This window comes from Brachypodium distachyon, chromosome 1 (genome assembly GCF_000005505.3).
Source record: "Brachypodium distachyon strain Bd21 chromosome 1, Brachypodium_distachyon_v3.0, whole genome shotgun sequence".
Classification (NCBI taxonomy): Eukaryota; Viridiplantae; Streptophyta; class Magnoliopsida; order Poales; family Poaceae; genus Brachypodium; species Brachypodium distachyon.
In genome coordinates, this window is record NC_016131.3 from 58,848,795 (window position 1) to 58,861,883 (window position 13,089).

Here is a 13,089-nt window from a genome sequence, read left to right on the forward strand (position 1 = left end):
GCCCACGGGAAATTTTGCATTTACCCTCCTGACGGTGTACTTTGTCAATTGGTAGCGTGCCCAACAGTTTCAATCAACTCAAAATAACCAGCCTTCCTTTCTGTTTCTATGCGCTTTGACGGTTTAGAAGAACCAGTTCAACACTTGGTCTCACGTGTGGCTCTCGTTCAACACGGCCGATGCACGAGGGGAGTCGCTGGATCGATGCAAACTATGTAGTATATGTATGTATACTTTTGGCCGGGAAACCTGTGATTGATTGACCTGTTAAGTTTTGTAAACTGAAGAAAAGTATACCATCTCTGTATGTACGTGTGTGGACAGACCGATCGATTGAGCCTATATATAGGCTTTGCGATTGTCAATGGTTTTACCACACAAAAACCCAAAACAGCACGCTCACACAAGTCATAAAGGCTGTATGAAAATATGCTACAGAATGTTAACAACACAATAGCATTACTGGGCAAATGCACGGTCCATGATACTATTTAGAATCTAGAGAAGAAACGAATAAGAATACATGTACTAGAGTACAGACTGATAATGTAACATGCATTACATATATAGCAAGACACTTGTTCACTCGGATTTGAATTCTCCAATAAAGATTGCTGCTGATATAGCTGGGAATCTATGACGGCTGCTGTATAAAATGAATCTTCTTTTGTTAAGGAAACTCCATGGTCCAGCACGGGGTGTAGGGAAAAGACTGCAATATAAACTTCCGTTTGCCAACGAAATGGTTATATCGTCTCGGGCACAAGTCACCCAAGTCTTGAAACTTTGAAGTGTTCAAATGATACGCCAGTCCTCTGTTGCATGCCTCGCTTAGAAAGATGACTTCTTTATGAGGATGAAATCCAAGCATCGAAAGACACCCTCTGTAAGGCTTGGGACCCTTATCATTGACTTCAAGAACATCATCGTTGTCAGAGTCCCATTCAAATGCATCTTGTGACGATGGCAGCCGTGGGGTGTCATACGGAAAGCTATAAGGACGGTAGAAATCGTAGTTGATATCTCTCATGATCCAAGGCCCGCAAACTCTCCCACTGTGGTAATTTCGATGTGCGAGTTTATGCTGAAGGTCAGCCTGATGCTTTAGCACCCACTTAGTATTGCCATCGGTTTCCTCGAGGATCCAAACTTGAAGCCGGTCACGAAAATCAAGCGACGCGAAATACACACCCTTCTCTGATTTTCCAAGTCTATATTCTGGATATCCTTCGCTTGAACTAATACCTTTGGGCAGTTTAATCACCTGGTACTTGCCACTCGACAAGGATATTCTGTGGATAACAAACAAATAGGGTAGTCAGCAAAACATAAACTTATAAGAATCATAATTCAAACAAATGATGGTGTCCTGACTCCTCAGTCAATTAGAACTACTATCAAATCATAATTCTGGGGCTGCCTCTATCCCTTACTAAACCTAGGAAAGTTCTGTTCCAGCCCCTCATTGATAAGATTGAATCCAGGTTGGCCGGCTACAAGTCTAAGATGTTCAGCAAAGGGGGTAGATTAGTTCTTATTCGCTCAGTCATTTCTTCTATCCCCGTTTTCCAACTAACCACGCTCGAACTGCCTGCATGGATTATCAAGAAAATTGACAAATGTCACAGAGGTTGGCTGTGGAAAGGGGACCTGTTTTGTGGAGGATCAAGTTGTCTTGTTAACTGGAAAAGTGTGTGTAAGCCAAAAAAAATTGGAGATCTGGGCATTCTCGACATATCAAAATTTGCGTCGGCCTTGAGGTTAAGATGGGTTGGCTTAGTTGGGCATCTCCTCGGAAGCAATGGGCTGACCTTGGATCTCCTCTTACAGATTATGATCACCGAGTTTTTTCTGCCTTCACCTCTATCAAGGTCGGCGATGGTTCCTTGATCTCCTTTTGGAAGGATGCACGGATTGAGAGGAAATGTCCTATGGACTTCGCGCCTGCGGTATATCTACTCTTCCGTAGAAAAAAAAATAGAAATTTGCGTGATGCAATTCAAGATAATAAGTGGATCAGCAATATTGTGCCCATCCTTGAAGAAGATACTCTCAGGCAAATCATTGATCTCTGTCACCTGGTTACTGATGTTACCGTCTCCCCCGGCACGCCTGACTCCATTTGTTGGAACCTCACTGCTAACCGGATCTATTCCGCAAGGTCTGCTTACTTAGGACAATTTGAAGGCGGGATCCGACAGCCTTATTACAAAAAATTGGAAGTGTTGGGCTCCTAAGAAATGTAAATTTTTCGGATGGCTGCTCGTTAAAAACCACATTGCTACAGCTGATGTTCTTTTTTTGACCGAAAACTGTAGGAGAGGCTCCGACAGTATATATATTTATATAGATATAAACAACACAATTACAAGCAAGTTACAGGGGGAGCTACAACAGCAGGAGGGAAAGAAAAACAAACCGACTCAAGGTACCGAGGCAAGAGGACCAGCCAAGCAAGCACGGCCTCTCTCGCCCCCTGTCTGAACCTACAACTCTGAAGCTTGACAAGCTCCTGAAACCTAGACATCCAGCTACTGACCGAGGGAGTAATATTGTTAAAGATTCTATCATTCCTAAGTTTCCAAATTTCCCAAGTGGCCGAAATGAAGATTTCTTTGGAGACCAGCCTGGGCAGAGCCGACCGGGCCAACAGATGATTCTGACAGAATCGGCCGGGCCCAAAGCATCCCAGTCCACACCTAATTTTCCCCAGCAGATTCTAGAGAACCGACAATTTGAAGAATAGGTGATCTCTGGTTTCCCTCAAGTTCAGGTCACAGAGCAGGCAGAACAGAGCACCGTCGCGGTTGCAATTCCGTCTGTCCATCATATCCCTGGTGTTGAGGCTATCACAAGCCAAGAGCCAGGCGAAGCCTTTAAGCTTAGGCACACACTTGTTCTGACAGATCCACAAGCAATTACAGCTGATGTTCTTGCCAAGAAAGGGATTCCTAACAATAAATGGTGTCCTTTTTGTTCCAACACCGAAGAAGATGCGAAGCACTTGATGATCGATTGTAATTTCCCGCGTCGCATTTAGAAGGAGATCACCATCTGGGTTAATATTGAGGCCTTTGATTCAGTTACTTTGCAGCCAGTTAGCTCGATCAAATCTTGGTAGGAACAGAGGCTTTTTCCGGCAGGCCAGGCTTTGGACAAGCGCGAGCGTCGGGGCGTTTCATCTTTGTTTCTTCTTTCAATGTGGAACATTTGGAAATAATGAAATGCAAGAATCTTCAGGTACAAAAGGAGAGAGATGCGTGAAGTCTTCAATGGTATTCGTGAGGAAGCCATGAGTTGGGGAAAAAATGATTCGCCTGGATGGAAGCTTGTTTATGCTTCTGATGATGTCCCCTGATTTCGCTAGTTTTCTTTTTTCCCTTATAGATTTACTCAAATAGACACGAACCATTTCTGAACCAGAGTGACTTCTTAGAGCCACAGTCATCAATGCTCTTAAACGTGAAACCGGAGCAAAAGTTGCTCACTGGAAGCAACGGGTTAAGGTGAGAGCCGTGCTCGAGGGCAACGAAAATACTAGGTACTTCCATGTATCTGCTTCTCAACGGATGAGGAAAAATAAAATACTCATACTAGAACATCAAAATGCCAAGCTCTTATCCCATGACCAAAAAGCAAACCTCCTAAATAACTACTTCACTGATATCTTGGGCAACCCTAAGCAAACTTCCTGGGGCTTCGATCTTTGCGACATACATCCAGAGCCATGCCCAGCTACGACATTCAGCTCTACCTTTCACCACGCAAGAGATCACTGGCGCCTTCTTCGGAATGAATATGACCGCCAGCCCAGGACCAGACGGCTTCGGCCCCAGTTTCTACAGGAAGTTCTGGCCGACCGTCAAGCCCAAAATTCTGAACCTATTTAACTCATTTCACTCTCAAACCTGCGACACCGGAGCCTAAACAGGGTGCATGTCGCCCTGCTCCCCAAAGTTGATCTTCTCAATTGCTGCTTCAAAGTCAAGGCACACACCATCGTCATTAGGCTAGACTTCAGGAAAGCTTTCGACACCGTTGAATGGGACCCAATGCTTGCTCTGATGCTCCACCGCAGCTTCCCAACAATCTGGTGCGACTAGATAAACAATATACTTCAAACCGGAAAAACCACAATTCTCCTAAATGGGGTCCTGGACCATGGATTTCCTGCAAAACCGGCTTGCGCGATGGAGACCCCCTATCACCATATCTATTCATCATAGTTGCCGATATGCTACAACAACTGATCCTGTTGTCCTCGCGGCAAGGAAACCTATCCAATCTGATTAAACGTGAACTTCCATGCACCGTGCTGCAATACACAGATGACACCTTAATCATAGCCCAGGCCTCTATTCAAGCTGCCAGTGAACTAAAACAAATTCTGGATAAATTCGCCCTTGCAACTGGACTACATATAAACTTCACCAAAACAACCTATGTCCCCTTAAATGTCCCTCATGATGCCAAAGAACAAATGGCCACCATCCTAGGCATTTCAATCTCGACCTTCCCTCAAACATATTTAGGTCTACCACTATATCCTCAAAAACTATACTCCACGGCCTTCCAACATGAAATCACCAAGTGCAATAAATACCTATCCAGATGACGTGCCTCACTTCTTTCCAAAGGTGGCAGATTGGTCCTAGTCTCTTCGGTCTTGGACAACCTGCCAACCTACCTTATGTTCTCTTTCCAACTTCCAGAAACCATGATAGAAAAGATTGACAAGATCCGGAGAGCTTTCTTTTGGGTTGCCGAGGGCACATGTGCCCCCGGTTCTCAATGTCTTGTTGCCTGGGATAGAGTTTGCACTCCTAAGTGGACTGGTGGTCCTACCGATAAATGGTGTCCTTTTTGTTCGAACACCGAAGAAGATGCGAAGCACTTGATGATTGATTGTAATTTCCCGCATCGCATTTGGAAGGAGATCGCCATCTGGGTTAATATCGCGGCCTTTGATCCGGTTACTTTGCAGCCAGTTAGCTCGATCAAATCTTGGTGGGAACAGGCCTTTGATCACGGACGCCTTCCTCGGAATGAATATGACCGCCAGCCCAGGACCAGACGGCTTCGGCCCCAGTTTCTACAGGAAGTTCTGGCCGACCGTAAAGCCCAAAATTCTGAACCTATTTCACCCATTTCACTCTCAACCTGCGACAGCGGAAGCCTAAACAGAGCTCATGTTGCCCTGCTCCCCAAAGCCGATAATGCCCGATCACCAGACGGGTACCGGGCCAATTCCCTCCAAAGCTGCCACGTAAAAGGAATTGCAAAAGTCCTCGCCAACCGACTAAAACCGGTAATCCCAATGCTGGTACATGGAGATCAAACTGGATTTCTCAGTGGCCGATGCATCTCTGAAATTTTTGTCTACGCAGCTGATCTTCTCAATTGCTGCTTCAAACTCAAGGCACCCACCATCGTAGCTAGACTGTAGGAAAGCTTTCGACTCTGTCGAATGGGACCCAATGCTTGCTCTGACTCTCCACCACGGCTTCCCAACAATCTGGTGCGACAAGATCCGGAGAACATAAGGTAGGTTGGCAGATTGGTCCTAGTCTCTTCGGTCTTGGACAACCTGCCAACCTACCTTATGTTCTCTTTCCAACTTCCAGAAACCATGATAGAAAAGATTGACAAGATCCAGAGAGCTTTCTTTTGGGTTGCCGAGGACACATGTGCCCGCGGTTCTCAATGTCTTGTTGCGTGGGATAGAGTTTGCACTCCTAAGTGGACCGGTGGTCCTAAGATTAGAACTTGTAATTTGTAATAAGCAATATCATAGCGTACCTAACTCTTTGGTCCATTCGCTTTCGTAAGCCTACTCAAAAGGTAGTGGAACTATCTCTCCGCATGTAACTCGGACTCATAGAGTTTCCGAAACGATCTCGGACTCCTTTTTTTTCGTGTTTTTTCTGTGCTCTCTCGGGTCAATCTCGTATCGACCCTCTTGGCAAAAGTAAATAACACGCGTCAAAAAAGAAAAAAAAAACTCAAAATTTGACTTGGACAAGTTCAAGCAAATGTATAAACATCTTGAAACAGAGGCAAAGGAATATCATTACTACCTGATAAGGAAGCTGCGTTGCACATAGAGTTGTCCACGCCAGTAAACAGCATACTGATAATCACCGCCGGGCCAAGCACGCTCCATGTCGCCGACGGTCCCAACCGGCTCCCCTTCCCTGATAAACGGCCTCTCCTCCCAGCGATTCGTCCTGGAAGAGAATACCTGGAACAGGAACGGCGACGGCGGCCATTCCAACTGCTTGACCTCGTGATCCAAGAGTTCCCCGGGGGGCGGGCAGTACCCGGCATGCGAGATGGTGACCACCTCGTAGCTCACCACCGCCGGCGACTCCGAGGGCCCGTCGAAGACGAGGTAGTCCTGTGGCTGGAACCCCAGCCCCACGCTGGTCTCCAAGGCTATTTCCAACGGCCGCGGGCGGCGGGGGAGCTCGTCCCAGAGGCGGCCGGCGGGGTTGACGACGTGGCCGCTGTAGAGCAGCAGGAGCCCGTTGCAGTGGTCTTTGACGAACAGGCCGGGGGCGGCGCCGCACCGCAGGATGGAGTGGAGCTCGCCGCTGATTGCGGCACCGGAGGGCATGGTGGACGGGCGGGCGAAGAATTCCGGGAAGAGGTGGCCGTTGAAGTTGAGGAAGAAGCCGGCGAGTGGGAGAGGGAGGAGGTCCATGAGGCGGCGGCCGTCGATTGCGCGCAGCCAGGACTTGCGCACGCACCGGGCCGCGGCCAAGGTGTGCGGCGGGAGGCGCCGGAGGATGTCCACTAGAAGGTCCTCCGGTAGCCTCCGCACCGTCGACGGCTCCTCCATTTTTTTCCCCCACTGCTCTGCGCCGTCAGGCGTCCGCCGGCGGAGGAAGAAACGAGTAATTTGTTAGGTTTTTTTTATAGGCGATCCCTCTCAACCGGAGCCGGAGCCGGAGCCCGACAAATAAAACGAATGAGGCCCGTCAAAGTTCCGGCCCAGTGAGGCCCGTAATCAGCGGACGGCGTCAGCGTCTCCGTAGACGAAGAATGTGTGAAACACCGGCGGCAGCACAAGTAGAGTCTTTGTACTAGCAGAATTAATCTACCTATACCATCTTCTCCCAATTGGTAGTACAGTACATAATATATGTATATCATCAGTCCCTACATTACAGTATCATCAGTTCATCATCGATCTCGGCAGCTGCAGCTAGCTTTGATTTTGCATCCACGTGGGATCGATTCTAGGATCAGATTAAGAAATCCATGGTGACTAGCTAGTGACTAGCTAGACGGTGGAGACGGAGAAGGAGGAGGCACCGGCGGAGCTGGCGATGGACCTGTCGGGCTGGCGGCGGCCGTCGTCGCTTGACTTCCGCCGGATGGCCCTCTTCACCTCCGCCTCCTTCATGTCCACGAACGTCATCAGCTCCCTGATGCTCCTCAGCCGCTCCGGCCGCCGCACCGGAGGCTTGCGTTCCGGGGACACGGACGACGACGACGACGACGGGTCGTCCTCCCCCGGCGGTTCGCCGCCGGCCAGCTTGTACTTGCCGTACTGGCAGAGTATCCTTGCGAAGTAGACGAGCAGCGCGAGGAAGCAGGCGACGCCGGAGATGAGGAAGAGGCCCCAGAAGCTTCCCAGGTTGAGCCTGTCTGCGGCGGCGGTGACGTCGGCGCCCTGCGTGGCGCCGTCGCACTGCCCCGGGTTGAGCCACTTGTCGTGGATCCTCTGCAGGTCGCCGTTCTCCGACAGCGTCAGGATCGCCGTCGACAGGTCCACCGCCAGCGGCGAGTCCCGCTGGAACGCCTAGCAAATTGAATCGAGAATTCGAGATCAGCCGCCATGGATTAATTTGGGCGAGCTCTGAGGACAAATTTGGCTACTTACGAATCCCCAACCGCTCTTGGTGAACTCCTGGCCGACGGTCTTGAACTGGCAGTTGGTGGAGAGGAAGAGGTCGACGTAGGGGAGCTCGTCGACGATGGCGGCCACGCCGCCGTTGTGCGGCCCCAGCTGCAGGCTGGACGCGTAGTCGTCGATGGCGAGCTCCTTGAGCCGGGATTCCGGCACGTTGAGCTCCTCCATCATGTAGCTCTTGGCGAAGGACCCCACCTGGTAGCCGATGGGCTCGGCGCTGGCGATAAGCCCGTCCAGCCCCTGGATCCCCGTCGACAGCTGCTGCACCGTCAGGATCGACGTCAGGCTCGCCGTGTAGCTCGAGTTTATGATCAGCACCACGAACAGCCAGATTATCAGCACCATCCTCCCCAGCGTGCTCACCGTGTTCTCCCCTGCCCAACAAATTCCCCCCAAATCAGTCACAAGCTACAGTAATTCCATGGATGGCTGGAGGAAGAAGACGAAGAAGAAGAAGAAGAAGCAAAATCAATGGCGTACTGTGGGCGAAGAACATGGTGGAGAAGCTGAACCAGAAGATGGTGACGAGCTGCTTGCGGGGGGAGCCGCGGAAGTCGGGGTTGAAGCGGTGCTCGAGGACCCAGACGACGGCGCCGACGAAGAGGAAGAAGGCGCCGGTGACGGCCCACATGGCGCCGGTGAAGGGCTTGAGGAAGGCCCAGGCGTTGGGGTTCTTCTCCTTCACCGGCGACACGATCACCAGGCCGGACTCCACGTACGGCTGCGTGAAGTCCACCACCCGGGTCCGGTTCGTCACGATCGACACGTCGCCCACCGCCGCGTCGAACTCGTCATTGGCGACCTTGGAGACCAGGTCGCCGTAGCTCGGGTTCTTCTCGCCGTCGCCGAAGAGGACGAAGGAGAATGGGACCGGGTATGGGAGGAGGGACACGGCGGCCTTGAAGACGTCGACGCAGTAGCCGCTGGCGCCGTCGGGGCTGGTGCCATCCTTGGAGACGAACTGCCGGTACGTCGTCCTCCACGGCACGCCGATGCGCAGCGGGCGCCCGTTGTTCGGGAACACCCACCCCCGCGGCGTCGCCGTCGTCTCCCCCGGCCAGATCACGCTGTACAGCCCCTGCTGCGACGAGCTTCCGTTCTTCTTCGTGTCCGGCGCGGCGAGCGAGAGGCGCGTGCGGTTGGACCAGAAGCCGACACGGCGGACGCCGGTGCCGCCGACGTTAAGCACCTCGTATACCGGGTCCACGAGGCTCCGGTCGGCGCCGAACCGCAGCGCGCCGGTGATGCCCGTGGAGTTGGACAGCAGCAGCTTCTCCAGCAGCCGCGGCCCTTGGTCGAACACCTTGAGCGCGCCCAGCCGCAGCGTGCTGTTGCTGCCGCTCTGCTCGGCCTGCAGCCTCGGGTCGTCGGAGAAGGTGACGTCGAGGCCGTCCGCGAGGAACGCGTCGATGGCGCGCGCCGCCGTCCACACGGAGTCGTACGCCGCGAGCCCGTACGCGTTGAGATGCTTGGACCTGGAGGCCATGGCGAGCGCCCTCTTGGCGGGGGAGTCCGGGGAGTAACGGCGGAGCGTGAGGACGCCCTGGATCAGGCCCATAGTACTCTTGGGATGATTTGCCGGATGCGAAGAAGACGAAGAAGAATCGATGGCGGCGGCGAGCCAGTCGGTGGCGATCCAGACGTACCCGGCGGCCATCATCCCGAGCGACCTGGCGGCGGAGAAGACGGCGAGGCCGGAGTCGGGGCTGACATGGACAACAATCACCCGGGATTCGGCCAGGCTGACCTGGACGAGGAGGTCGGCCATGGCGGCGCTGCCGGCGCCGGGAGGGAATGGCGCTCTGAGGGCGATCCTGGCGCGGTGGGGCTCGAGCGCGTCGCCGAGGGCGTCGACGCCGCCGCGGCCGTGGTCGGTGTCGGCGTAGACGGCGGCGACCTGGCGCCAGCCGTAGAAGGCGACGATGTCGGCGACGGCGGCCATCTGGGACGCGTCGTCCCCGCGGGCGGCGCGGAGGAGGTAGGGGTACTGCGAGGAGGCGAGCGCCGGGTCGGTGGCGGCGAAGGTGAGCAGCGGCACGTGGAGCTCGTTGACGACGTGGGACACCACGTGCGCGATCCCCGACGACTGCGGGCCCACCACCGCCACCACCTTCTTCTCCATCAGCTGCAAAGCTGCATTCCCATGAAAGACCTCTCTGTTATAAACACCATTGCTAGCTATTGCTCAAGCTCAAGCTCTGCTCTTCTTCTTCCATGGCAATTGCCGAGGACGAGGATTGAGCCAGTAATTTAATCGAAAATCAAGACTGGTAGTACTAGACTGATTAGCGCAATCCAATCCAATGCAAACCCATGGCGGAATCTAGTTTTGTCTAGTTTTTTGTTTGTTTGTTTGTTTGTTTGTTAGGCAGCCATCGTCATGCAATGCACATGTGCCGGAAATGTAGGCAGGCAGGAGAGTCAACCCCGACCGAGAGGAACAGGGACGCAAAGAATTAATAATAATAAAAAAGATGAGGAATCACGATCCAAGAACAGATTAATAATGGAGCAAACAAGATTAGTAAATTGGGTGCTTGATCTTTCATTGCTAGTAATACCATCCAGATGAAAAGACTGTAGTAGAGATTAATGGTGGGTACCTTGGATGGTGCCGACGAAGCCGCTGCACTTGGTGTCCTGGGCGACGACGCTGAGGCGCGTGCCGTTGAGCACGGCGGCGTCGCGGTTGACGTCGGCGACGGCGAGGTCGATGGCGGCGGCGGCCGACCTCCCGATGACGGAGTTGAAGGTGAAGAGCGCGCCGATGGTCACGTTGCCCGGCCTCGCCGCCGCGACGGCCAGCGGCACCACGCTGCAGAGGCAGAGCACCCGGAGAAGAAGAAGAAGCAGATCGGCCATCTCTTCTTCCGCCTTGAGAGAAGAAAGGAACTAGTAAATCTGTCGCCTGAGAGATGGGTGGACGGAGGAGGAAGACGAAGCCAGCAAGAACGCCATAGCGCAGAGCAGCCTAGGAAGGGATAGAGCAAAAAAAACAAGGTACAGAAAGAAAGAAGGAAGGAAATCCAAACAAGATGGATTCGAGCAGAGTACAGAGAGAAGCGATTTTGTGATCCCGATTGGTGAAAGAAGAAGAAAGAGCAAGAGATAAAGATTCGACGGGAAAGCTGTGTGGTTCAGAAGACAGAGCAGAGCACACTCTCTACACTCTAGTACTTTGTGAGGAGAGGTACAAGGAAGGCAGGAAATACTAGGAATTCGAAGGAGACGGCTCCTGGTAAAAACCAAGAACAGAAAAAAAGGAGCTGATGGAGACGACGGCCGGCACACACAGCAGTGTTCTATTCAGCTCCTAAATCCTTCTAATAATCTGGGGTGAAGTAAGCAAAACGTGGCCCCGTGCAGAGTGGTCAGATCAAGCAACCACAAGATGCGACACGACACTGATTGCTACTTAACTGGAACATGACGCCCAATTTCCTCTAGTATCTTCAGTACGTTTCCACTGATCGATGCGGGAGAATCTAACTGAACTCTACATACCACTGTTTGTTTGCAGCAGAATTAACTAACTAACAAACCCTGGTGTGCTTCCACTTATGATTAAGAAATTTTTGCAGTAAGTAACCTGCTTCACTCTCACCGGTAACCTGCAACCCACGGATGATCTCAACAAGTATTGTCATCCACTGTGGCTGCAGTGGCTTGGGATGGAAGAAAAGAAGTCTGTCATCTCTTTCAGCTTAGGGAGGAGGGAACAAAAACTAGTGTGATCCTGTTTACAACTTTGTTCTCAGGCAATTGGGGGAGGGAATAAAGCTGCTGCTGCTACCACCCCACTTTGCTGATTGTGCAAGCAACGATGCTATGCTCATATTACATGTCTGTCCGCATACATACATGTACAACGTACTTACATACATAGGTAGTATAGCATATGGGATGAATGTACTCTCTGTTCATGGCTCAACCCATGCAAATTAATCTGCTTGTTTTTACCTAATCGATCAATCAAAGGCTAGCTGCTGTTTCGATGTACAGTACAGCTGCACACGATAAAAACTGACATTACATATGCCAGACCTTGTCATCTTGTTAAGATAGATTAGGTACATACAGGCCATAGGTGCTAGGGTAGTTGTCACTTGTCAGTGCAAACTTAAAACCAATCATCAAGTTGGTCAATTTGAAGTTAACTAAGTAATCAGTACTGCTGATAAAGAACAGTAACTAAGAAACAGTGCTTTAAACTGAATTAGGTGAAACGAAAAGTCAACTGGGTCAATCTCTCTCTCGGTAGGTCGTCTGTCCATGTTGAGCTACAGGACCAGCATCAATATGTTGCACACACAGAGATACTAGATTCGTACTGAAAGCACACAGTGCCTGTTGGGTAGGAGGAGGATATTTAGTGGAAACAAGCATGGGATCTTCCTTTGTTTTGGAAATCTGGTGGTGTCTGTCTTTCTTCGGTTAGATATGTCTGCCCCTAAATCAGACCAGTTCATATCAGACGCCACGTGTGATTAATTTTCGTGTTTCGTGATTAATTTGGTGGGCTCACCACACCACAGTCTCGGTCTGTCCATCAAAACAAGATTGCTTGCTCCTAACAGAATCATTTAATGTGCTACGTAAAAACCTCCTTATCGGATCAGCTTGGAAATTGAGGAGAAGAACAAGAAGGAGGAGGAAACAAATATCATGAACAAAGAACGTTAATTGGACAGGTCGTAATTAATCACAGCTAGCTAGCTAGATTAACAAGGAGGCATGATTCGATTTCAAATTTCTGTTTGACAATAATAAAGATCACTTTGAGTGTATGCTCAAATATGGACATCAGTAGCCGAATTCTGTCTTGGAAATGCAGATTGTAATGGTCAAACATATCGGTGGATTTGGAAAGGCAGCATATTCACCAACAAATTGTCTACAATTTTCACACAAGATGGGGCTGTTCCTGGCTAGCTAGGCGTTGATGGAAGCGACTCGATCTCCAAAGGCATGCAAGTCCCTGTCGAATCTCCGGCAAAGCTACATATGTAGCTATCGTACAGACGTGTTGTGTTGTCTTGGCATCCATCGGCAGCTTCAACCTAATCGACTGTCTCTCAAATTTATCAAATATGAATCTGTTTATGTCTAAAAAACGTCTAGATACATGTATTATTCGCCAATTAATATGTATGGGAAGAAAAAAGTATAAT

General features: G+C 50.9%; 2 protein-coding genes across 2 annotated transcripts; both read right to left on the reverse strand.

Moving 5' to 3' along the window:
• Positions 1-406: 406 nt before the first annotated feature.
• Positions 407-6,915, reverse strand: LOC100836607. Its single transcript, XM_003561477.4, has 2 exons — positions 6,078-6,915; positions 407-1,292 (listed from the first exon to the last, which is right to left on the reverse strand). Exons 1-2 carry the CDS (start codon positions 6,839-6,841, stop codon positions 671-673), a joined length of 1,386 nt encoding a protein of 461 aa, XP_003561525.1. The 5' UTR covers positions 6,842-6,915; the 3' UTR covers positions 407-670.
• Positions 6,916-7,086: 171 nt separating this feature from the next.
• On the reverse strand, positions 7,087-11,641 carry LOC100836921 (glutamate receptor 3.4). The gene is made up of 4 exons (XM_003561478.4): positions 10,522-11,641; positions 8,399-10,051; positions 7,889-8,292; positions 7,087-7,807 (listed from the first exon to the last, which is right to left on the reverse strand). The coding sequence occupies exons 1-4, from the start codon at positions 10,778-10,780 to the stop codon at positions 7,286-7,288; spliced, it is 2,838 nt and encodes a 945-aa protein (XP_003561526.1). The 5' UTR covers positions 10,781-11,641; the 3' UTR covers positions 7,087-7,285.
• Between the last annotated feature and the right edge of the window lie 1,448 nt (positions 11,642-13,089).